The 26642-nt window shown below is 41.7% G+C and overlaps 1 protein-coding gene across 30 annotated transcripts in view; it reads right to left on the reverse strand.

Annotated features, from left to right (window-relative positions):
* Positions 1 to 26642, reverse strand: part of Elavl4 (ELAV like RNA binding protein 4) — a 148203-nt gene that overhangs the window by 21597 nt on the left and 99964 nt on the right. For all 30 annotated transcript variants that reach the window (XM_030253253.1, XM_030253254.1, XM_006502798.4 and 27 more), the window contains 2 exons: positions 25948 to 26188; positions 1212 to 1315 (listed from right to left, as the gene is read on the reverse strand). In XM_030253253.1, coding sequence (XP_030109113.1) covers positions 1212 to 1315; positions 25948 to 26188 — 345 coding nt within the window. The remainder of the gene's footprint in view (positions 1 to 1211; positions 1316 to 25947; positions 26189 to 26642) is intronic.

Here is a 26642-nt window from a genome sequence, read left to right on the forward strand (position 1 = left end):
TTTAAAAGAAATAATCTAAACACAATTGCAAAAATAAAGCTGCTTAAAAAAGAAAAATACTCATGTAATGTGTTCCAAAAAGAGAAAAGTTCTGTTGTTGTTTTTATTTCCTTCCAGCGAAGATTATCTTTACACTGCTCGTCTCTTTTGTTAGCCTGGATGTCAGAAAAGTAGTTTCGCTGAACTAAAAAGTTCTAGTTTTGTGTTTTCCGATGCGGAGAGCTGGTGCCATCTATAGATTTCCATTCTGGGAGAGGTTTCTCTTTTGTCCTACTTTGAGTCAGACCTGCTGTCATGAGGATAAGAGCGCCCAGGAGACACTTCCCTGTGGTTTAATAGGCTATGAAGGATGGGACTCATTAATCGCCTGGCAGCTGCCCCTAAACAGGATGCTGCCTGGAGGTGGGGGGAAGACAGGGAAGGGAGGTGAGGATCAGGCAGCTTCATCCAGGAGAGGACCACCGGATGCCCAAGGCGGCCGCGTCCTCCAGACATGAAGTCGGAAGGCAGTCCAGCCCCAGAAACCTACCTACCTGGACAAGTAGCCTCTAGATCACTGATTTCTGATTTACAGCAATGATTCTTGAGATGTTCCCCGGTCACCTAATTATTTTTAGACTGTTAGATTTACTATTTTTGTTGTTCCTTTACTATCTTTCCATCCATTTAACTGGAGCTGCCCTTCTTTCGGCACTGTTTGTTTACAGTTGACGTTCCCCCTCCCATTTTCTAATGGTAGGTTTCTAATAATTCTTAAGTGAAAGTCCTGCTGCTCACTTCAGTGCACGAGGTCTCCTGACTTGGAGCTGCCTACTCCCCATCTTCCTCGTGACCCACCTCCCCAACTTAGGGCTACACTTCATACCTGGGACAGCTCTCCTGCCCCAGTTTCTTCCTTCAGCTTGCTTCTGGCCATTGTGTGTGCAGAACTTCAGGCTGGCAGGCCTGCTTTGTAGGGCCTTGAATCCCTGACCCCAGCCTGACTGCTGGATTAGAGTTGTCAAGGCTCCTAACCCTTTCCCTGCACTCTTCACCTCAATTTTACTATTTTGTAATGGCTCATGCCCTTTACTTAACAGAGTGGACAGTGACTGTTCTTTGAGTAAATAAAGAATATAACTTCTGGATCCCATGAGCCTGGGCTTATTAGACCCACAGACAAAAATGTTACCAAGGCCCCCTGGACCAGAAGTCGGTATATCGACTCTTACCTTTATGGTTTTGGTCTGGAGTCTGAGTCCATTTAAAGTGTTGATGGCTTTCTCTGCATCCTTTGGATCAATATAGTTAACAAATCCATACCCTAAACTCTGTCCTGTGGAAATATTAAAAAAAGAGAGACAGGAAGACAGAGAAGTAGAGAGAGAGGGGAGGGGAGAGGGAGGGAGGGAGGGAGGGAGGGAGGGAGGGAGAGAGAGAGAGAGAGAGAGAGAGAGAGAGCTCAATATCTTTGCAGAAGCCACACTTCCCATTGTCGTGTGTGTTAAAAACCTCCTCTGGTCTAGGATTTCTTTTTGTTTAGGTTCATCCTAGGATAAGAGGTTTCCAACTCCAACAATTCTCATCCTGGGTATGGGGCTTTCATCTCATAGTAGCTCTCATCACCCAAAGTAAAAATAGTACATGCCCTTGAATAGTCAAACCCGATATATACAAGGGGCAGGCAGCATGATCAGGAAGATCCATTACCAGGGAGTAGAAAGACAGCATGCAGTTTGTTAAGGATCTTGAGTAGAGTCTTGGTCATTTGGGTCATTTTGGAGAGAAGTCATTTACCATCCATTTCTCCCAGATCCCTTCTCTGGGGATAATAGCACTTACCTCTGGCAGACTCTGAGAGAGTTTAGTGAGGTAACGTACACAAAATGCCTACCAAGTACATTGCCCTGACCATAGTAGGTACTCAACAAAGGACAGTTACACTCTGCTCAGTCCTGTAAAATTGGGAGAAACACTAGACTCCGTAGCTGTCTATTGTCTTGGTCATGGCAGCCACTCCCACACTCAGAGGGGGCGATAGCAGGATCTGAGCAGAGAGGACCAGAGACAGTTTTAGTGAAGGATGTAGACATGGCCAGAATTTAGAGCAGTTGCTACTAATCATTCTTTGCCCTCATCATCTCAGGAGCCAAAGAACATTAGATAAAAGGAAGGGCAAGGGTTTCTTTCAGAAAGAATGGAGAAGCTCCTAACACACAAAGGGGAAAGCACAAATGCATTCCGCAAAGAGGATTTAGCTACTTTAGGCGGAGATGATATCAACTTGTCTACAAAGAGGTAGCAAGTGACAGGGCTCCCCCCTAAGTGAAATAAAAATAATGTACTTGCGATCGTGCCACTGATTATAAATAGTCCATCAGCTCTGCCATGTGTCATCAGCCAGAAATATCATTAGGAAACTTTACATTTTCTGACATACTCTTTAAGAAACACAGCGCTTGTGGTGGCTGCAGAGCCAGCTTGAACTTCTCAGGCAATGCTATTGATTTGTGGGTGGCAGCAGAGCCGAAGGGGCGGGAAATGACAGGATGTCATACATCAGGGAAGACTGATTACATAAAGCTCTCTTTGGCGTACTGGGGCCAGGGCTGGGAGATAATACAGCAAAAAGCCTGCCACGTCCCGGTGACAGGAGCCCATTTCAGCAGCCAAAAAACTGTTTCCAACAGCTTCTGTTTTGCTGGTAAATGTCTGTGTTTGTGTTGGTTGTAGGAGGGAACCTGGGAAAACAAGTTGGGTTCTGGATCAGAAAATGGGCATCTTTTTTATTGTTATAGGACAGAAGCAGAGAGAACAGAGGGGAAACTCAATCAAATGAAAACCCCAAACGTCAATGTCTTGTGTTGAACAGGAAAGACAGAGGCTAGCTTTGCTAGACGGGCTCATCACTAGCCAGAAACGGTGCTCGATGAAGGAGGAGAGGCTGTAAAGCATGGGGCGTACTTCAGCTGCCATGACCCCTGACCCTTTTCTTTTTGTTTTATTTTTCAAGTTTGGTGTGTTTCTCTCTCTCTCTCTCTCTCTCTCTCTCTCTCTCTCTCTCACTCTCTCTCTTGCTCTCTCTCTCCCTCCCCCTCTCTCTGTAAGTGTATGTGTGTGTGTGTGTGAGAGAGAGAGAGAGAGAGAGAGAGAGAGAGAGAGTTGTATTACAAGACCCTGCCACATGTTCTCGCAATGCCATTTTGCAAATACAAAAATACAAGAGACTAATTTCATTGGTTTAAAAATGTAATCTATCCTAAATTTGTCTCCACCTCATCAAGCCTAACTAAATTCACCTAATTAAATCTATTTTCATCATGCAAATTTCTCAGTCGTATTTATCTTGCATATATAATATTCCTATAATCACTTTAAAAAACTAGTCATGTAGCAAGTTGAACTGCTCCTAAAGAACATTTTAAAGCAATCATGTCTATGACCAAGCTGCTGTAGGAGTTCCAGGAAACCATTGAATGGGTCATTTTCTAGCCTAATGTAATTTGCATAAAATTGAAATAGAACAAACAAATAAGACCTTCACTGGTTAACTGCTAACAGTAGACCTGATCATCCTGAAAAATTTCTGTGTTCTTCATGATCATGAAATACATGTGTGGTGTATGTTCCCAGTATGCTATCGTTCTCTGTAAAACTACTCATATATTAATGGCTATTAAAACATGCATCGTGAGTTTAGGTTTTGCATTCTAAATTTGGTCTTAGATTTTTGCTTTTGGAGGGAGGAAAACTCAGGCTTAGGTCCCAGGAGGTTCTGAAGGTCAAGTAAGGGAAAGGACTTCAGTCCAGGCAAGATGCGTGACATCAACCCTCCCACCCTGTATCATCCCCAGGGTTCCATTACCCTGGCTCCCACTATAATTAGCTCTCCTGTGCTATCATCACCTGTCCCAGGTTTAGAGAGACTTCATTTAGCATCAAGGATAAAAAATGCTTCAGGGAAAACTAAAGCCCAGAAGAATGTAATTTCACAAAGAAGATTCTTCTCAGTATAAAATAAACTGCAAGTTCTAGAACAGAGCCCTGTATTGAAGAAGAGGCCAGAGATGGAGGAGCTTGCCTGTGCATGGGAAGGTAGGAGGTAACTGGGCAGCACAATGAAACTACCTGCAGTTAGCCTAGTTCCTGAGTAGGCTCCCTTCACATATGCCTCACAGGATCACAGGAGTCCAGCTATGTCTAACAAAAATGCTTCAAGGACCTAAGCATTCTCTTTTAAAAACATAACCTGGAGAAGATTAAGTTCCAGAGCAAAAGTTATAAAAAACCCAAGCTACATTTTTTTTGAAAGGAACAGTTTTAATACTGGGGGAGAGTAAAATGATCAAGAATTTTGTGTTTGAATTTTGATGGCCAAGCACTGGTGGTAGGTTTTGATTCAGCAGTCCTGTGTGTAAGCATACACAGAAAGCTATAGATGGAATACATTCATAAAGAATGCCAATGCTTTTTCCATGGGGACTGAGAGAGTTGCTATGGTGAGAGGCCTCAGGGGACATAGTCTGGGGCCCAGAGCATGTGTATGTATCTGCAGTCCATAGATAAACCATTCTCTTTTTTCTCCTCTTTTCAAATAGTCATATCTTCTCCCTTTATCAATGGTAACAAAATGTGAGCATATAGTTATGGCAACAATATTTTAAGAACTGAACACTAAACTTTATTTTTGTTCTAAATGTATGTTTACGTTGACTGCAAGTTGAGCAGTCATCCAGGTTCTGCTTACTAACTCATCTTTATTTAAGAAAGAAATGGTAGGAAATAAAGACTGTTTCTAAAATTTTAGGCTATAACATCTGGCTTCTTGTTGGCCACATCTGATCAGCTTCTAGCAGTCCTGTCCAGCTGGCAAGGGTAAAACATCTCCACTTACCGTGTATTGGTAAGAAGCACCCGAGGTAGTCTGGGATAGAAACTTAGAATTCAAAATGTAGTTTCCAAAAGAGAAAACTGTATGCATAATAGCCACAGCTTAAATCACGTCCATATATTTTGGATTAAACAGGCTCTTGTTTTGAAAACTGTTCTCCTAAATATGAACCTGAGTATTGATGCTTTGATATAGCATGGGCATTTGCACACATGGAGAGATAATATTTCCTCCTGCTATGTGCCCTCCTACTATGATAGAAAGCATTTCTATTTGGCTATAGGTTATGCGTCAAACCTCTCCATTTAGGAACCAAACATTCCTTTTTACAAGAATTAATTTATGGAAGATTATATTCTGAACACACTAGGTCCTTGGCAGGTGTTTAAGCAGAACATGTTTGGAAGAAGAGACAAAGAGGAAGGAACTGGGGGATTAAGTTTGTATTTATGAGGAAGGAGAGACCCTGACAAGACTCACGCAGGGTGAGCGTGTGTGTGTGTGTGGAGGTATGGGGATAATCTTGGCGTCACTTCTCATGTACAACCTCTTTTTGTGTTCTGGGTTCTCCTGAAAGGCAGATCAGCCACAGAGCCACAGTTATCCTAGGTGCACAGAGTGCTTTCCCGCTATTTCACAACACATTTGATTTTCATGGCAACACTATGTGAAGAAAGAAAAGTATCATCTAACAGAAACAAGGGAACCGAATTTTTCCCAACATCACAAAGCTGAATTTTTGATCAATCAGGATTTGAGTAGGCATTTGTCTGTTTGTTTTAATGTGTAGGATAAGGTAGTAAACAACTTAGGCTTGGTGGGCCACAGTCCTTATTACAACAACCATGCCGTTGTGTGTCTGCCAGAGACACTATCTGAACAACAACAACAACAACAACAATGGCTGTGGTCCAATACAACTTTATCTAGAAAAACAGACAATGGCCAGACTTGTCCCTTGAACCATAGGCTGCCGATCTTTTGGCTCTGGTTGCTGTTCGCCATTGTCATGGTTCCCTCCTAAAAGTAAGATGTTACTAACAACCGAGGGTTTTTGGACTCATTTAAGGAAATGTAAATTGTTTTATGTTGTTTCTGTTAAGCATTTTTACACGTTCGAGTTCCAGAAACTGTCCAATCATAGCCCCTTAAAACTCCTGTTTTCTCAGGACTTGGCCTGGTCTTCAGGGTCCTAGGATTATTCTGATCTCATGGCTGACAACAGCAGCAGAAAAGCTGGCCAGAAGGAGTCTCAGCATTTCTGCACTGCCAACTTGCACACTTTGCTCTTTCCCTGTGAGAATCACCCTTCTCCAGAAACCTCACATCGGCTCATCTCATCTGCAGAGCCCCTGAGGGGGCAGCCAGATGGGCAGTTGCTGTTGATGAAAACTTCTGAGTTGAGTAAGGGATTTTTGTGGCCATCAGAACCCCTAGCTCAAGCTGAAATCCTGTTTTCAAAGCACATGATAAAGTCCCTAGTCACCTCCAGATCACCTGCTTGGCGATAATTCACACGTCAGGTTAACAGCACTCAACCTCAAATCTCAGGGTGCCCTCCCTGGCTGCCAGTTCTGAGATGTCGTTCCCGGAGTCTGTCTGAACATACTGGAGAGGCAGGGAGAGTGTGCCTGCAACTGCGTGTGTAAACCTGTGTGTGGTTCATAACCACATTTGCTGTATAACCTTGGTTAAGTCATTTAAGTGCCTTCAGCCTGTTCCCTTGTCTGGAAAAAGAGAGCTAATCCTTTAATCCTCATAATCAAAGGATCACTGTGAGGATTATATGAACAGGGGGACTAATAGATGTTATATTTTATTCAGTGACACTTTGTGCCAGGCACTGTGCTAAGTGGCTTACTCATGTTACCTCATTTAATCCTACGTGAAATGGGCACCATTGGGCCCGTGGTGCACACATGGAAAAAACGTGGTTTAAGAAGTGGTAAAATGACCTGTTCAAAGTTAAGGAGTTGCTAGGCTTCAGGGCTTGGACTTGCACGGACCCTTTTAGTGACACTCTAGTTCATGCTTTCTCTCCACAACGGCTGCCCTCAGCTCAAGTGCCTAGAAAAAGTCTGACGTCTGATAAGTCTTCACGGGGCACTCTTGCTCTCACCAGGACAGGGGGTACCATGGAGTCTTGAAACTGTAGTTGTGTGCCCTCCACCATCCTCTAGGGATTTAACAGTATTGATCAGCCTGAAACTCAGCTTTCCTATTGAAAATCCAGTGCCATTGCAACCAACGAGGCAGGGATTTTTTTTCTTTTGGTTGCCCTAGACTAAGCACTGTTGCTATTTCGAGCACAGTCCCTGTAGTACCCTCATTGACATCATCTACAAGAAATGCAGAGCCTCAGGTCCCTCCCACCCCAGATCCCCTGAATCAGCACCTGCTTCTCAGTGTGATCCTTGGGGGCTTTGAATGCTTACTGAAGAATGAGATGAATTGGCGAGTTGGATTGGATGTAGGTCTTAGTCTCAGTTTCAAATACTGTTCTGTGTCCCTGACTATGTGTAATTAACCTCCCTGTGCCTTTGTTTCTGGGAAAAACCACACATCTAATGAATGGGAATGAGGAAGGCAAACTCCCACAAGAAAATTATCAAGTTTTCTTAATATATGCTATTTCTCTTGGTCTCCAAACTTCGAATTCCCATTTTGACTCTGTTTTGGCATTCTGATTTAGAAGATAGCACCAATTTTCTTCAAGGGGCTAGTAGGAGCTTTATATGAAACAACTCATGTAAAGTGTCTGGCCTTTAACAGAACCTCAATTGGGTATTGCTGTCTTTTTCTTCCCTCACACACTGTTAGGTGTTAGTTTTCACGCTGTCTAGGTGATATTCTCTCCTCCACGAGGCCCTAATCTCCCCAAAGGTGGAGAATGATTTTGATGTTTGTCTTTTATATAAGCACACAAATTCACACAGAACAAGCACTTGCTATAAGCTGGACACTATGGGTGAACCCTGAGATGTTCCTGGGTTTAGGATGCTCCTTATGTGAAGAGAAATACAAGTCTAAGAACCAATGAGAGCCCTGAATAAACAAAGCTGTCCATTGGACACCAATTTTCACTAAGAAGAATAGGGAAAGATTGCCTGAAGGAAGAGGCACATAGAGGAGCTTTGTATAAAGGATAGCATTTGAGAAGGGTTACCCACTAAAGTGATGACATTGCAGCTTGAGGCCTAATTCCAAACCTACCCTTATCCCACAGGTATTCACTGGGCATCCACTGTGTGTCAGGTACAGTTATGTTCCCTGGAAACACAGAAGGGAACAAGAAACAGGACATCTTTGTTTCTGTCACCATTGGATTGGTATTCTGATTGAGAGTACAGAGGACATCCAAGACATATTGAGAGAATATAAAGGTTGTCAGAGAATGGAGAGTCCTAGGGAGAAAATAGGCCAGAGACAAGGGAACAGCACTGCTAGGACATGTCTGAAAATTTTTATGCAGAGGTCAGGGAAGGCCTCACTACTCAGGCAACATAAAGATAGAGACTAGTGAGAAGAGAGGCAGACAGTTAGCCCTATCTGGGGGAAGGACATTCTAAGCAGAGGGCATCTCATGTTCAAAGGCTCAGGAGCAGGAATATACCCTGTGTTAGAGATACAACAGGAGTTAAGGCAATCCATATCACCCTTGTCAAATGAGTTAAAACAAGAAGACATTGTAAAACCACATTGGCCTTCCCTCTGACTAACAAACCTTTTCAAACCCACCTCTTCTGTGTGTGCAGGTGTGTGTGTGTGTGTGTGTGTGTGTGTGTGTGTGTGTGTGTGTGTGTGTGTGTGAGCATGCTCAGGAACTCCTTCATCTTGCTCCTCAGGTGCCATCCATTATTCCTTTCTCTGTAGTTCTTAGACACTGTCTCTCACTGGCTTGAAACTCATGGATAGGCTAGGCTGGCTGGGTAGCAAACCCCAGGGATCCACATGTCTCCTCCTCCCCAGCATGGGAGTTAGAAGTGCAGGCTAAATGAGCTAAATACCTAATAAAAAATGGAAAAAAAAAAAAGAAAATAAAAAAAAATAAAAACAGCAAAAAGGATTCTTATCAATTAAGATTTGTTAGTGGTCTATGCTCCTATTATTTCAAATTTATACTGTCTAAATTGTTTTGTAATTTCTGCTTTCTGTCTCAGAATAAATACTTAAGCCAGTACAAAAAAAAAAAAAAAAAAAAAAAAAAAAAAAAAAAAAAGAGAAGTGCAGGCTACCTTTCCTGGTTGTGGGATTTTTAAACACATTGATCTGGGGATCTAATTCAGGGCCTTGTGCTTGCAAAGGAAGCACTTTGTTACTTGAGCTCTCTCCTGAACCCTCAAAACTACCACTTGATTAGTTTCTCTGTACCCCACTAGACTGGGAGCAACTTGACCCTATACCCTCAAAGAGTCTTGGCATTGTTGGTTAGCTGGGGAACACTTGTTTAGTGAATGTATGACAGTGTTTCCTATCTTCATGACTATTTACATCCTCTTAACCACTCTCTGTCTCCTACATACCAAGGAGGAAGGGATCAGGAAGAAGGGCAGAGCTTCACCCATGCCTGAAGGAAGCTGATAAGTGGTCAGGAACCAGATCTCATATGACAGCCTCAGAAGACCTGTGACTAGTTAGCCCACAGGAGACTAACTAGCCCACTAGTTAGCCCAGAGATCCTCCATTTCCTTACACTTGAAAGGTTGTCATGGAAAGCCACGGGTGCACTTGCTGTGACCCAAGAGAAGACAATAGGATCAGGCATAATTAAGTTGGGGGGCTGTTTGTTTTAGCCTGATCAAGAGCTTTCAAAGGGGCTGGAGAGATGGCTCAGCAGGTAAGAGCACCCGACTGCTCTTCCGAAGGTCCTGAGTTCAAATCCCAGCAACCACATGGTGGCTCACAACCATCCGTAATGAGATCTGACTCCCTCTTCTGGTGTGTCTGAAGACAGCTACAGTGTACTTACATATATAATAAATAAATAAATCTTTAAAAAAAAAGAGCTTTCAAAGATTGATTTTATAAGGAGGTAGGGTGCCGTGTGAAGTGTAAAACACCGGAACTGTATACACAGGGGACAGATCTAACCCTTACCAAAAGAAACAAGTCAGCAAGATCGGCCCCATGAGATCGCTTTGATTAGAAGGAGTCAAAGGTTCTATGAGATATTTATCTTAGTCCCAACTTACTGCTCACAACAGTTTCAGTTTGCCCTGAGTTTTAAGGGAGAAAATAGGGGACATTTATTGAGCATTTACTAAGGAACCAGTGACTATCACCATCACTAAGGAACCAGCGACCATCACTTTATTACTCAAAGCTTTACAGTTCTCTGAAGCAGGCATTTACAAGCCTGGCTATGTGATTAGAGAATAGCCGCTAAGCCCCCTGACTCTAGAGCTAGTGAACTCCTGCTGCATGGGAGTTCTTAAGCGCATACTGACTTGTACACTAACCCCGCCCCCACCCCGACTTACCACCATGTACCTGAGAAACTTGGGTTTTATAGCACTGTCTCTAAGGTTTTACTCTTTCTCTTAGTTGACATCTCGCAGCTTGGCTGTGCATGTCAAACGGGATCCAACTGGATCATAGATTGCCATTTTGAGAGAAGACTGTCAGACCCATAATCTTAAAATCTACGGATGCAGGAAATGAGGACCAAGGGAGAAGCCAGGGTTTGTGCTCTAGCAGGAATGTCAGGCCAGTGAATTAACAATGATAGTTGAGTATGGTTTAGTGATATAATATTGAGAAGGAGTGACTTTTGTTTTGTTTTGTTTGTTTTTGAGGATGTGATACTTGAGATCAGACTAACTTGAAAAGATTGATTAGAAGTATCCAGGTTACAGGCAGAGAAGGACACTGGAAGGATGAGACAGGATAAGCACCCAAGCCCTCAAGGGGAAAGACCCTCCACTAAGTTTGCAGCCATTGCATCCAAAAGTTGCTGGTTGTTGATATTTCCCTGTACTGTCACTACTGTTTCTAAGTTGAATTCATCCTCAGAGGTGGATACAAGGTCTCCTTAGATCTTTGGCAGAGAGTCAAGAGTCATTCAGGAATATGAAGTCTTGAGGGGGTTTGTTTTCAGTAAACAACGCTGAAAGTGTAAGATCCTACCATACATAATTCTGAATTCCCAAAGCATTTAACATGGCCTTAAGCCAGTCTGTAGTTATTTCCAGAGGCTACATTCCAGATTCATAAGTAGGTGTCATTTTCCATTTCTATAATTATGTGGCATCAGGACAATAAGTGAAGTGCTTGGCCCACAGTAAGTATTTAAAATATGCTTGCTGAACTGAATATATTCCTCAATGGACTGAAAGCCTCCTTAAGGGTGAGGACATGGGGATAGTTAATGTTAGTAAGATCAATGCCTGATATATAGTAGACTGTTAGTAAATTTGTTCAGTATATTAAATTAAATAAATGAATTCAATAAGTGAATGAGTAGTACCAAAATTTTATTATTTTGAGTGCTACTTATTATACCAACCGTTTTTATGACCTCACTTACTCCTTAAAATCACCCTATAATGCAAGCATCACGACAATTTAAAATCAAGGATACCCATACCCAGGTCTAGATCCTCAAATGAGTCTATCTAATGCCAACCCCAACAAAGGCTTCGAGCTTCTTGCTAGAGGCAGAGATTGTATTATGCAGATGTGAAGTGTGATGCCCTCTCTGCTTGGGTAGGGCACAAGGGGACCACAGCATGTAGATACCCATTTCTAGCATCTCCCCATACAGAAATGCACATTATACAATAAGAAAAGCCAAGCAATTCATTTCTCAAAAGAGATCTCTTTTTTTCCCCATTCTCTTTGGTTTGTCCTATAAAATAACTTGCTCCAAGTGACAGCTCTTCAAATATAAATTTCAATAATAAACTTCCACAAATGAAAAACGGAACCAATCTGAGTCCTATTTTTTTTTCTGTTGTGCAAGAAAGAATAGAAATTCGTAAGATAAAAAGCTAGTATCAAGTGCTTGGTTAAAAAAGGACTGAAAGGGAAAAATATTCTGGGTAATGTACTGAGGACAATGGGAGCCTCAGCGACAACTATCTCACCTTCAGAATTTATTGTACTGAAAAGAAGGAGTGTTCAGACGGATGACCCCGGGGCAATGAAAGATTCTTAATCAAAGCCACGTTAAATTAAATTATGCTCAGAATGTTCTTACAAGACAGGAATGAATAGTCATACATTTAAAAATATTTTTAACAGGCTTGAAACAAAAAGAAGAGGATTTTGGCAAACTCCCAGCTAGCCACAGAAATGATCCAGAATTCTTAATTCTTGGTTGGTTTATTCTCAACAGGAAACAAAGGTCTGGGTGTCAGATAGACAAGACTTCCCACCCCGAGTGGATGCAAACCAACAGGTGATTCCGGAAGCAGTGCACTGCAGATGTTAAAGACAATGGTTTAGCAACAAAAAAGGAAGAAGAGGCAAAAAGATCTACCAGATTAATACTAATTGTGTGCCCTGTAATTAGCCTTTGGGCAAAATGAAACTTCATGTGTGAAGTGTCTGTGGGTGAATAGAACCACTGAATTAAATACTGAGACAACGGCTTTCAAGAGTCCCCCCACCAGACACTATCCTTATAAAGGGCATGTAGAAGCTGCTAATGTCACACTGAAATGTAGATTAAATGAGATAGGTTGTGTCTATCTCATTTGGCACAAAGGAGTGCTCCATAAATATTAGCAGAATAGAAGCCTATTGGAACAGATGAAGAAAGATTTCTGTCCTCACTAAAGGAGATGAGATAGAGGCTTGTACAGAGGTAAGTCAGGATGTCAAATATTAGCTGGAGCAGGACCTTGGAAGCCTACCAGAGTGTCCTTTCTGCAGTAAGGAGTTGGGCTTCTCCGGCCTTGGATCTACCTTGCTAATGTGAAGACAAGCTCTCCTATTCCCACCATGGAAGAGCTCATTGTCAGGAAGGAACCGGACATGATGCCCGTCTTTGTGGTCTGAGTGCTTAGCTTGACTCCAACAAATCTTTTAATAGAAAGAAACTCTTTAAATTCTTAAAAGAAGCAATAGTATATTTTTCTTAACAAATGACAACTACAACAACATTTAGCTTATGAGGGTAAGGGACTGAGGTAAGAGGACACCCAAGGACAGAAACACTTATGTAGAAATAGGTCTGTAGGGTAGGAATGGAAGGCGAAAGCCACCTTTGGCTCTCTGAAATGAATGTCAGAGAATGGCTAATCCAAGCAAAGAATGAGCATTCTCATGACACCGGGTATGAAAATGAAGGAGTGCCCAGGAACATGCAAGAATGGCAAGCTGCGAACACCTAATAGCGCAGATCTTTACTCAATGGAAAATGAAATACCATTCTGATTATTAGGTGGCCAAATGAAGCCATGGCCGAATCATGCCCAGGGCATGCCCAGTTCCCAAAGGTTTCCAAAATCCATACTGTGTGAAGGGACTGTACTGTCCTATCGAGAAGGATACATCAGGTACCACTTTCGGTTCCTCCTAGGAGCAGGTGAGATACCAAGACCTCTTGCTTAGCAATTTATCACCACCTAGGACAATCCCACATGCTATATCATTCCTTACAAGTCCCTAATTCATGTTAGCACAGAAGAGGGATTTTAAAAGAAATGCCCATTTCTTGGTTCACTGCAGTTCACTGATTTTGTCAAAGAACCCCCTTTAAAAATAAGACACAACCCACTGCAGACTAAACAGTTTTGGAAAAGACCAATGGGATTCCTAAGTGAACATTATTCTCTGAAACACGACTGTTCAGAGTCTTATCACTATATAATTACTATAAGGTGGTTCTCAACACGGAGATACTTCTTATGAGATAACAGAGAGCCAAAGGAAAACGAGGGAAGCAAACTTTCAAGGTTTCTTTTCCCTTGCCACTGTTTGGGATTCCACTTCTCAGAAGACATCGCACAGTCATGCTTCTAAGACCAGCTAGATACTGCATAGCGCTGTAGTGGGAGGGGATCAGAAAGCTGAAGATACATTTTTATGTTGGTATAACTTGGTTCTAATGCAATGAGCTACACATAGAGGGGAGGGGAGGGGGAGAGAACGTATCCATACTGATATCCGACTCTGTGAGGTTATTAGTGTAGAAGATAAAAATAGAGGCTTTGGAGTCAAACACACACGGTTCAACCTTGCCATGTTACCAAGAAGACATTGAATCAGTTAACTAGTGACCTTGAATCAGTTAACTAGTCTTTCTTTAAAAACATATTTTCTCAAATATAAAATAGGGATAGTAATACGTACACCTCATAGAACTGGTATAAGAATGATATTACTACATGCCAGATGATGTTCAGTTTATCTTACCCATACTGATACCTATACAATAATTCAATGAATGTTTTTATTTTAGAAGTGAGGAAACTGAGGAGAAGAGGGTGAGAATACCTGTTGTACAGCTACGAAGGCTGGGGTGTATTGGGGGCAATCTAGCTTTTAATCACTAGGTTTCTGCCTAGCACACTGCTGGATTCCAGGAAGTCTGTGCTATTCCTCTGGAAGACACAGACACATATGCACAGATACAGACACCCCACACCTCCCCTTCCTTCTGGTTTTAAGAATCTGCTGGTTTTGTTATTAGTTTATTACATGGTGCAGTTCAAGTGGGCAGCATGTGCCAGCTTGACAAACAAAAGGATCCTGCGTGGCTGCTCAGGGAAGAGAAGAACAAACTCAACCCTGAGAAATGTTAGTTCATCCTGAGTGATGATTCACCACCGCTATTTTCACAAACAGCTTGCTAATTAAACTTTCTTATGAACTCAGCTAACCAATTTTTCCAATGCATGGAGGAAAAAAATCATTCATTATAGACCGGAATCCAAAATCTAATATTAACAGCACAAGTTGGATCTGTGGCAATGTAATTTGATCAGCTCGAGCATTAATAACGGTTAGACACTGATGTCTGAGAGAGTTAATCAGCTTTTGCTGAGATGCACATAGATAACTGAACAAAACATCTGGAAGGCAGACTAGAAAGTAAAGCTGGCTTATCACAGGGTGCTGACTATTTGCCTGTCCATTATAAATCCCCTGCTTACAGCATCCTATCTTCTGAGTGACCACAGTAAAATCCTGAACCAATATCACTTCAAAAACTCACCAGAATATTAGCATCTCATCCAATCTCACAACACTCAGGAAGGCGAGAAGCACTATTAGCCCCCTTTATAGAAGCACCTAAGGCACAGAAAGTCCTGATACACAGAAAGTCCTGTAGCCAGTGCTAGAGCAAGAACCTGGTAGATCCTTCTATTTCTATTGTACTGGCCTAATTATCTTAAAATTATAATATACACATGTAATGATATATATATATATATATATATATATATATGTATATATATATATATATATATAGCGTGTGTAAGTATGCACATGTATGTATATATTCATGTATGTGTAGGTATGAGGATAATCTTGGTGACATTTCTCATGAACCATCTTTTTTTTTTTTGATAGATTCTTTCACTGGCTGGGAACTTGACCAGTAGGCAGGGCTGGTGGCTAGTGAGCTCCAAGGATCTGCCTGTCTCTGCTTCCTCAGCATGAGGCTTGTAAGAACATAATACCATGATTGTTCTTCGTTGTTGTTGAATTATAGGTTCTGTGGGTCTAACTCAAGTTAACTTGCACACAGTTAACTGATTGAACCAGCCCTTAAAATGGTCTAATTCTTAAAATAATCTTACATTTTATCTTGATATTTTCAAATACTGAACTAAAGACTTCCACTCGCAGTCGTACAAACCCATCAAACCGGTCTTTCGTCATTGCAGCAAGATGCTTTCACACATGTAACCACATTTGAACCCACAAGGGCTATGAAGTAAGGGAGGGGAGGGAGTTTTCCACTTTCCTGGATATTGAGGAAGGAATGGTATGTGGCGGTAGTAAAGCAACACATAGGACATCCCCACTCATCTGTCAGTGTGTGTGTGGCAGGGAAGGCAGGGTGTTACTGAAGTTAATGTCTATTTGGGATGGTTTGATGTGCTATTTGGTATTCTGAGCAGACACTGTTTGGTGGATGTGGGTATGTTTGGGGAGAGTGGCGCTAGGGTAGGGCCCTTCCCTTTGTACTCATGTTGCTGTCTCCTCTGCAAGGCTGCATTGATTCGGAGGGATGCTGGAAAGAGGAAAGGTAGATAAGAATTGTTTCCCAATTCATGGTCAGTACCAAAACATGAGAATGACATTCCAGATTCCTGTTTATTGTCCAGATTGGGGTTCTGGCCAGACCTTTGGACCAGAACCTCACCAAAAAGATGGAAGCCATGGACTTAAAAAAAAAATCCTGTGTGCTCAACCTTGAGACCCAAAGGGAGGGAGAAGACTACAGAGGCTCAAGGTAGCACTTCACGGAAGAGCAGCAGCAAGAACAGCTTGCTTTGGAGCTGCTCTCATGGCACCTTGTCTATATCTCATGTACAAACAGCGACTCCATTCAGGCAGCTTCTCCATGTTACTGTCAGCCTTTGCTATTAAAAAAAGTAAAAAAAAACACCCAAATCAATCCAAATTGGGTCCAGGAAACAGATAAGAGCAAAGAGAAGCTCTGAGTATATGATTTCAGGATTTGCAGCCTGTCTTGTGTTATAGCTGGCAGCTGACACCACAATCAGACACCTGGAAATCCAGAGAAAGGGCTATGAAGAAGCTGGGAACACAGGATAGAGCTCCTGGTTGACACTTGAAAAAGCGACAAAGGTTGTCACATCTGTTTTTCCTTCCTATACAAGAGAACTCTGGCTAGCTTGTCTGTTCGTTCTCAGACACGCATTTTATTTACTAACTTCCTTCCGGTGTCTCTTTTACTCTTCTGTATCTATTTCTCCCTGCCGATGAGCTATTTTAATATTAACTCTTTATCTTATAAGCCAACTCAAGTTCTTTCAGATCAAAGTGGCATTTGTGTAAATAAGAAGGCAGAAAGAAAAAGGATAGGAGATTGTGGGGGGGGGGAGGGAGGAGGAGGAGGGAGAGGAGGAGAAGGAGGAGGAGGAGCAGCAGCATCAGGAGGAGGAGGAGCAGCAGGAAAGAGCAAGGAAAATAGCCACATGATTGATTCAAGTCTTCCTTGGGTTTCCCTGGCGCACTTGTAAAGTAAGATTAGACAGTTGTCTGTGTTGGATGCTTCTACAGGTGAAAGGAGGCACTGAAAAGAAAATCCTCTGACAGCTAATGTGAGCAAAGACCTGGCTTACACCATGGATGGGAATTACTTAATCTTATCCAAGACAAAAGTGCTGAGAAATCCCTGAGTAGCCACAGTACCGAGAGTTGTCATCTTATCTCGGGTATCCACGTTCTGTAACTGAGCTTGGAATCACCAGATTTTCAAGTATGAAATAAGAGCTGATTAGAAAAAAAAATCAGACTTATAAAGAAATGGACGTGGAAAAAGAGTCAGTGAGCAAACATGCACCTGACCTCAGAAGGGTGACAGACATTATCTCCTGTGTTGGGTATGGTTTATTAGCAAAGTAAGAGGCATTATCAGGCTTGGGTGGAAATCTCAGTTTCATTTATTAGCTGTAACCTTGAGTGAAGCATTTAAACTCCCTGAGCTGTAGTTCCTTCATTGACAAAGAGGGCGTGCAAAACTTTCCTTGTGAAGTGGCTCTAACTGCTCCACTCACTATTCTTTGATACTGTTCACATTACTCAGCTTGGGCTGCTAATAACAAAAATATTCTTATTCAGATAGATTTTTTTAAAAAATGAATAAATTAATTTTATCATTGTTCTGGAGGCTGAAAGCCCAAGATGAGGGTACCAGCATGGTCAGGTCCTGGCTAGGGCCCTCTTTCTGGCATGCAGAGGACTGCCTCATCTGACATCAGATACACAAAGAGCCTGCTTTCTGTGTTCCTTCTCATTAGGATGCTAATATTATTGGATCCTATCCATATGACCTCATTTAACCTTAATTACTTGGGCAAAGGTCCTATTTCCAGTTACTCTGAGAACTAGTACTTCAGTATATGAGTCTGGTGGGTGAGGAGGCATAAACATTGACTCTTTAGCAATACCTCTGAAGTTTGAATCAATGGCCTCCTTACTATATATTGATTTTTTACAATCTATGTTTTGCTATGTTTAAGGGCTACTTTTTTGGATACTTATTCTGAGCATCTCACTCCATTGTCACCCTTTACTTTGAATATTCAAAGTGAATGTTGTCTTTACCCTCACTTGATAGGAACAGAATGGTAAGATAATAGAAAAAATACAGGTTTTATGGCTGAACAGACTCATCAGGTAATTCTAGGCTTGGCATCCTCATCTGCAAAATGGGGTAATAATCACTGACCATGGAAAATTTAATCTTCAGTGAAATTACAGATACTGTATGCCTGTTACCATAGCTACAACATAGCAGGCATTCTGTCAAGTCTCCACCTTGCATTGTTACCAATCAATTCTCTTGTGTTGTCCTTCCAAAGACTTATGCATGCACATGCGTGTGTGTGTGTGTGTGTGTGTATGTATGTATGTGGTATATATGTGCTTATGTGTTTGTATATGTGTGTGCATGCACATAGAGTCCAGATGTCAGTATCAGGTGTCTTCCTCAATTGCTCTCCACTTCATTTTGAGAAGGTCTGTCATTGAACCCGGAGCTCACTGGTTTGGTTAGAATTGGGTGGCCATTGGACTTCAGGGACCTCCCTGCTTCTGTTGCCTTAGCACTGTGAGAACAGCTATGTGCCACCACTCTAGGCTTTTGACATGGGTGCTGGGATCCAAGCTCGGATCTCCATGCTTGGCACTAAGTCCGTTACTCACTCATCAAACCAGCTCTTTTCCACAGTAGTAACAGTCAGGGGTAGAAAAGTAAGATTGGACTTTAATAAAAACCAAACCACAACAAACCACTTTAGAAAACAAAAAAGGTGTCTCTTTTATATCTGTGGGCTGATGAAGGACCCATAACGTCTGGCTTTTCCTTGCTTATTTTCCCTGTAGTAGCATGTCCTTTATTTTTGGACTTCCTCATAAACCCTAGTAGAGTTTAAGAGAGGGAAGAGATTAACGTATTTCTGGATTGAGAGAGTAGACACTAAATAAAAACTGTTGGCTGATTAAAATGCTGTACAAACGTAAAAAGCCTTACACAGATATATGTCCTCTATCTGAATTTTATCTTCTCTCCAATCTAGAAATATCCTCACCTATCAAAGATCAATTTTGGCATTGTAGAAAACCCAAAAAGGCAACTTGAGAGATTTTTAGTTCTCATGGGGTGTAGGCAGGCACAGAGTTCATCAGTTAAGAGCCTAAGGGAGATGCAGAATGGGAGTGGGGCAGACCAGAAAGGAAGTCATCACCACCACACCTCTCCAATGAGGAAAGTGAATTTCCCTTACGCTTTCAGAAGGCACTTTCCTCCTGCCCCGCATGTGATGACTTACACTTTCAGATAATGGTGGGACGTTCAGTCCGACATTTCCTTAGTGCTTCTTAGTGCCCACTTGCAATCAACCTGGCCACGCCACCTTGCACTGTTACAAATCATTTCCCTCATGCTCTTTCCAAAGACTCACATCCTAGGTAAAAGCCATGGAGACACCGCTCCCGGGATGAGAGGATATTTCCCTACCCAAGGTTGGAATCCGGGCAGAACTGTCAAATTTGGAGGGGGAGACAAGGGGAAGATAACCAGGAGGCAAAGGAAACCACAGCTGGTCTGTAATCCTGAGTACTTTTATCTTGGGAAAAAAACAAAACAAAACAAAACAAAAACAAAACACTGTTGAAAGAATCCTGATGTGCCAGCACAAACCCTAAACCTCACAGCTCCACTCAACTGCGAAGTTCTAATTAGGAGCAATGGAAGGTCTCTGACTGCCCTTGGCGGGTGTGTAAGAGGCACGACGATTACACGCTTTGCTGTCTACACTTAATGTTCCCACAGCCTTGTTCTCCTTCATAAGGTAGACTCCTCTTCTCCTAGTCTGCAGTCCCTGTAGACTTCCATATTTACTCTCCATCTAAAAAGTTTCCCCTTAACATCCGTCATCAGTGATCAATCCCCCTCCAAGTCAACACATCAAACCTTGTTTATTCTTCTTTGTGGCACACATGTAAAGTGGCCTCAGGGAGGTGGTACATGCAAACCAGGGCACCTAGTGGCCTGCATCTTTCCAGGTCAGAGCAAAACATGCAGAAAGCAATTTCCTACACACTTCCCCTCACTAACAAGTATCCTTTGCGTGTGCACATAAGAAAACTTCATTTAGAGAGTCAATCTTGGGTTTTTTCTTGGCTATACCTAGTTGTGCTGGGTCTGACGACACTGAAACCTAAGGCAGTTTCCACTGCAATGCAGTGCTTAGAGAAAAAGGCGAACATGATACAAGGCATTTCAAGAAGTAAAAAGAAAATCAGAAGTTAAAATACACAACAATTTAATTGAAAAAGTGGCCATGGATTTAAGGTGGGGATCATATGGGAGGAATTGGAGGGAAACAAGGGGGAAATGATGCAATTATATTATAATATCAAAAAAAGCTATACATAGAAAATTACTCTAGGTTTGATTTCAGGTAAGCAGTGACTTGTTGAATTCAGAATCTTTCTTTTTAAATGCATATATTTAAGTGCTATTTTCCAAATCAAAAGATTCTGAGCTCTTATTACCTTTTCCCTTTATTGAAAAATTTCCATTTCCAATGCCTATAAAACAACCTGGGTCTGGTTTGGAAAGGGGAGAAGTCAGCTGAATGTTTTGCAGGAAGCAGTTAGATATAAAGTGCATACTGGGCAACTCATGGTTAGTGAGACTGGGCTGGATTCAAGTATCAGCTCCTACACTCAACTTAGGGAAGTTGCTCATTTACCCCAACTTCAAATTTCATTGTAAAGGAGGCAGAGGATTCGATGGGACTCTGTCTTTTGAGCACAATGCTTAGTGAAGGAAGGTGCTTATCAGGCAGTGGCAGCCCTATCATTCTCCAGGAATCCCAATGTACTATTATTCTATGAGTGAGCTGCTACAGAAAACTTCCCCCAGAAACTCATTAGGACGCCCATGGCACACCAAAAGCAGCAGCTATTCTTCTTTGTCTTTGCTTAATTCTTTAGGATATTGGTCTAATAAATTCATCCAATGCCTGACTTCATTTTCTAGGAATAAATTCAAAGTCTTTTCAGAATTTAGGGCTTTTTGTTTTTTCTGATTCCTTTATTTTATTTTATTTTATTTATATATAGCCATCTCAGAGATATGTGACTAAAGTCTCACAGTGTTCCTACAAATCCATTTCCCTGAAAGCAGAGGGGAAACAGAACAAGCCTGGAGCCTCACTCTCCTCTCCTAGTTTTCAGATCATGCCGTCTGTCAGGCCCCTCACTTGTAAGCTCTATGGAGAAAGGCTCACGACTGCTGTGCTCTATCCTAGTCTCAACTCATTAGAGACGTGGAGGCTGCTTAGCCCTTCACAGACCGACGAAGAACTCTGGTGCCTCTATACTGAAATGGAGTTGGTTTCCCTTTTAAATTAGAGCTAAAGTCAGGTACAAAGATCCTGGCAAAGAACTCACCCTGGCACCCAGAATGCTTGGTGGGTCTTTACCCACTTGTTCTGTTTTTACAACTGAATGGCGATACTAAGTCAAAGATGTGTTATAAAGGGAAAACTCTAGTGTTGAGAAAAGTCATAATTATTTTCAGCATACTTAAGTTCATCTGCCAATGCTGCTTCATATTGGACCATTGCTTCCAAAGAGCCCCCTTCACCTCGGAACTGTACTTCCTTTGGCCAAAGCATAGAGGGGGAGCTTTTGCTCTTCATCTGAAATGTCAGCTCTATTTCTTTGCCTTTATTGCCTCTATCCATCTTTCTAATCTGCAGTAGCATCAGCAAACACATCCACTTTCTTCAAGCACCAGAGTGCTTAGGGTCTGTCTACACACCAGTGTGCAATGTTCAGTGTGGACTGCTCTATTCTCAAAAACTCCTGTAGAGCTCTAACTTGACTAAAATGGCCATAAAATTATTCTTAAAAGCTATTCCTGTGCAGATGCACATAGAGGGGTTTAGGTCTTTGTTGTTGTTGTTTTGGTGGTGGTGGTGGTGGTGGTGGTGGAGGTGGTGGTGGTTGCCAGGGCCTACATATGCTAAGCAGGCAAGCCAACACTGAGTTTGTCCCCAGCTCCCTCTAGGGGATTTCCTTTTCTTATTTTTACCTCCTTCTTTATTCCTTTTGGGGAGGGGCTGTAACAAGACAGACATTTATAATAGTGAAATTTAGCATCACAGCTGAACTGGATTTATATATACCTGTCTCACCTGATTCTGTCCTGGCTAAGCTGTATGCTTCTTCCCTAAAATGCCAGTCATACAGGAATCTGTATTTGGTAAAGCAAAACAAAAGCCAAGGGCAATAAAACAAAACAAAAACTAGGAACCTAAATGAATTCTCAGAAGTCCACAGAGAAATCCATAGTTTTACCCAGGCTTGGTGCTCTTTGTCTGAACCTTGAGGGTCACAGGACCCAGGTCACAGGACATGTCCCTTTCTCTTTAGCAGCAGGTGGATGGAGGAAAAACTCGGAGACGTAGCTTTTTGTGACAATATGTGCCCATGGCTATACCCAGAAACAACTCAGGAAATATATTTTCTCTCCTGGCTACCTAGATGAAGTGTCTTTTCCCAATTGCAAAATGAAAAATCAAATGTTTCAGAGAAGGCGTTGCTTAGTAAGTTGACAAAGATGTCCAGGAGCGTTATAAGGGAGTCTGAAATCTGGTGCTCTCGAAAATTTGCCTGAACGTTGAAGAAAGATACAGGTTGAATTATGTCCCCAGTGGATGACAAATATTGTTATCCATGCTTCTCTTCATACACAGGAGTCTTATTTAAGGGCATGGCACATTAGGGATGCACTCCAGAGGGCAGCGAACAACCTCTCCTCGCAGGAACACAGTGTTGCTTTGGGTTATGGGGAGGGGATTGGCTGTCTTCCTTGCACATAGCACATACTCCAGAATAAAATCAAGGGATTCCAGAGCTCACAGAGGATAACCGAGCTGCCTGGAGAAGTTACTTAGCCTGGCTTCATTTTCTTTTCTAAGAAAATGGAAGCTGTACTCCGTGGTGAGACCGTGAGCTATGTGTGGTGTTCAGCAAATACCTAGCGCTAAGTGTTTGTTCATGGTGTCCTCTTATCATTAAAATCTTTGGCCAAGTTTCTTTTGTGCATTTTCACATGGAGAAGTCAGTAAGGGCCAAGAGTCAACCAATCTGAACTTCTCAGACCCTGTCTCCATTCTCTCCTAGGGAGTGGACTGGGGGTTGGGAAATCTTAATCTTAAATTCTTATCTTTTTATCACCCCTCCCCCAATCCTCCCACTAGATATTTAGAACTTCTAGTAAACTTCACAGGATGGAGATGCATTGGGATCTGTAGGAGGTGTTGGAGGAGAAGGGGGGACTGGCGCGTTAAAATTCAGGGCAACAAAAATACCTCTGATGTCATTCACCCTGACTTCTGGACCCGCTGCAGCCTTTGCACTTGTCTGATGTGATACTTCACTCCTGCTGACCTGGGTTAGGACTGAACCCCACAGCAGGCCTCTGAGGGTCTTCCTAGAGTGATTCGCATCCTTCCCTACCTCCCCACAGGCCCATCTCTCCCTTCTCTGACTTTTAGCATAGCCAATTAAACCTGAACAACGGGCGGATGGAGAAAATATGCTGCATCTATGGAATGGTACAGCAGGGACCAGTTTCACTGTTAATTTAAAATGCTAGAATTAATTAGGTAGTGTAAATGAAGAATTTAATAAGCACTCTTTACAACCATAAGTTCTACTTTTATTAAACACTGCTACCAAATGAGGGCAAATATCTCTGCTCTCTCTATATTTCCCTGCCTCATTCCCACAAGTTCCCTACAAATATGTTTTTTTCCCAGAGATAAAAAATTACACAATTATAAATTTATGCCCAAATCGTATTTCTGCCTTGAACCCATAAGCTTCATCTTTAAGGCCAGATGCTGCTGTATGTCTCTGCTTGTGCTTGATAGGGTGCTAAACAACGCAGAGTTGACAATTTTGGTTTTGTATACCAAATTAAAGGCTGTCTTCGAAGCTGTCACTCCGATTCAGATCCACTCGGTGAACTACCAAATTAGCATTCTTTCAGTAAAGGAATCTGCTTGTTTAAACATGTGTCTTCAGAAAACAAGGAACAACACCATGAATCAGTACTTAAAAAAAAAAAAAATCTCACTACCATTCCAAGGGAACTCTCCTGAAAAGGTGATTAGTAATACCCACTCACTAATGTAGCCTGCAGAATCCCTATTTAGAATGTAAGGCAAAACCAAAAATACATTTTTCTATATAAGAGTGGGAGGAAGAATCATATGGTTAACTGGTTTTAATTTGGTTTGAATTATCATCCCATTATGTAAAGATTATTCAAGGAATCTAAACATCGGCTTTATGAAAGTACAGGCATTTTTGTTAAAGAATAGAAGATCCAGTACACGTGGGTAAGAGCTGGAAAGTCTGGTCCTATTAGGGAGGTTGGGTATCAGCATTCCATCTTGACCACACTCCTTTAAGGATAGTAGCTATATCTTCATTAATAGCACTTTCCACTAGCTGAAGACTTCTATCCAATAGCCATCCTGCTAGGTGTGATACAGACAGTCTCTCAGTTCATCCTTGCAATATACTCTCAAGATAAGTACAGCTAAAGAAATTGTGTTGGGGGCACTGTGTGACCTACACTGTAGCAAATAGTGCTTATTTAAGGGGGACACATTTATGTGTGAATTAGAAGAGTAAACGAATGTATTTATTTGTATGTACCTGCATACATTGTGGCATCTGATTTAAAAGGGGGATGCTGTCTTATCCTGATTAAATCACAGATCTTCATTTTTACTTATGCAAGCCAGTTGCTTGTCAGTTAAACTGACACAGCAGTCAACATTCACACGACTGACAGGGACTCGAGGCTGATGTGAGTGACTGCAGTAGAGCACTCTCTGGAAGCAGCTTCACTGCTCTCATTATGCAGCTCATTAATTTTTTAAGGAAAATATTCTCACTTCCAGTAAGATTATATTGAACCCTCCCCCCCAAAAAAAAAACAGGCATAGTATAATTGTCTGACAAAAACATCAAAACCCTAATTATTGAGGTCATATGGGGATAAGGGCATTGCTTTGTTTTTAAGTACAAGGTCAAGAAGAAAGTGACTAAGTAAAGACTCTTCAAGATGAACAAATATATGAGATAAAATATCTCCTTTACATATCTTCATTAAGCATCTCCCTTCTTCTGTATTTACATTCTAGAATTCTCTGCTATCTTTGGGACTTGCTTGTCTCAGAGACAAAGAGCAATTATGTCATCCTACTTGGCCCTCTTTAAAACACTTGTCGTGACATATGGAGGAAAACTGGGCACAAACCAAATGTCTGAGAACAGAAGAAAGGAATAAAAGCAGCGTGGAGCACAGGGGAGGAGAGAACTCAGGATCAAAGTGCAAAAGAAGAGCTAGGGACATGGCTCACTCGGTAGAGCACTTGCCCAGCATACATGAAGCCCTTATCTCTAGTAGTCATAAAACCAGGCACAGTAGTATACTCCTGTGCCCATAAAACCAGGCACAGTAGTACATGCCTGTAATCCCTGCAGTCAGAAAGTGGAGGCATCTTCAGCTATCTAGTTAGTTCAAGGCTAGCCTTAGATATATGAGACCCTGTCTTTAAAAAAAAAAAAAAGAGTAGCAGCTGACCAAGAATAAATGAGTATAAAACCAAAGGCTCATTTTACATGAAGGTGAAAACGCTTCAAAATCTTCCTAGTCTTTTCAGTCTGCAGGATCCTGTGATGTACATGTGTGTACATGGTGTGAATTTATGTTGTGTATGCACACGATCCTTATATGTAGAATATGTGATGTAGGTGCTCAGATGTGCTACCACACACGTGCACTGCATTTGAGATCTGCTGTGAATCCCTAGCCTGAATGTTGAAGAGCGTACCTGTGATTTTGTCTCTCACGAGTTTGCAGGATTCTATTTCACCAATGCTCCCAAAGAGACTCCTGAATTCCTCTTGGGTCATATTCTGGGGTAAATAGTTGACGATGAGGTTGGTTTTGCTGTCATCTGTGGCGGCGCCTGTCTGCATGGGAGAAGGACAGTTTCTGTTGTTGCTGGAGGGTCCATTGCTTGTATTGGATGTCGGTCCATTTGACACCTGAGGCTCCATGGTGCTAATTATCTAAATAAAAAAAAGTATTTTGAAATCTCAGAAGACACAAAGTCTCTTTCTAGATTTTATTTGCTGAAAAGAAAGAGAACAAGATGAGGCAAGATGGAGCAGAGAGACTGGGCTGTGAACACAGCCAATTTAGAAGCACGTTTTTAACCAAGGATGTTAAGTTCCCCTTGCTATTTTTAGACCAGCCCCTTGATTTTGAACACAGACTAGAATGCAGTGGGAAATCTCCCATTATTTTGTTAATGAAAAGCTAATTCCTGTTTTCATTACACAATCACTCTCAGAAATGTATACTTAAGCCACACCAAATTATAATTAAAATGTAAAGTAATAATCATGATTAAAATTATAGTTCCATTAAAGCTGAAAAAGCTAAATATAGAGGACTAAACTCACAAGATCAAATACAGTACCTGTTTATTAACTATCTCATAAAATAAAATGACATTAAATT

The sequence above is a fragment of the Mus musculus genome, chromosome 4 (assembly GCF_000001635.26).
Source record: "Mus musculus strain C57BL/6J chromosome 4, GRCm38.p6 C57BL/6J".
Lineage (NCBI taxonomy): Eukaryota > Metazoa > Chordata > Mammalia > Rodentia > Muridae > Mus > Mus musculus.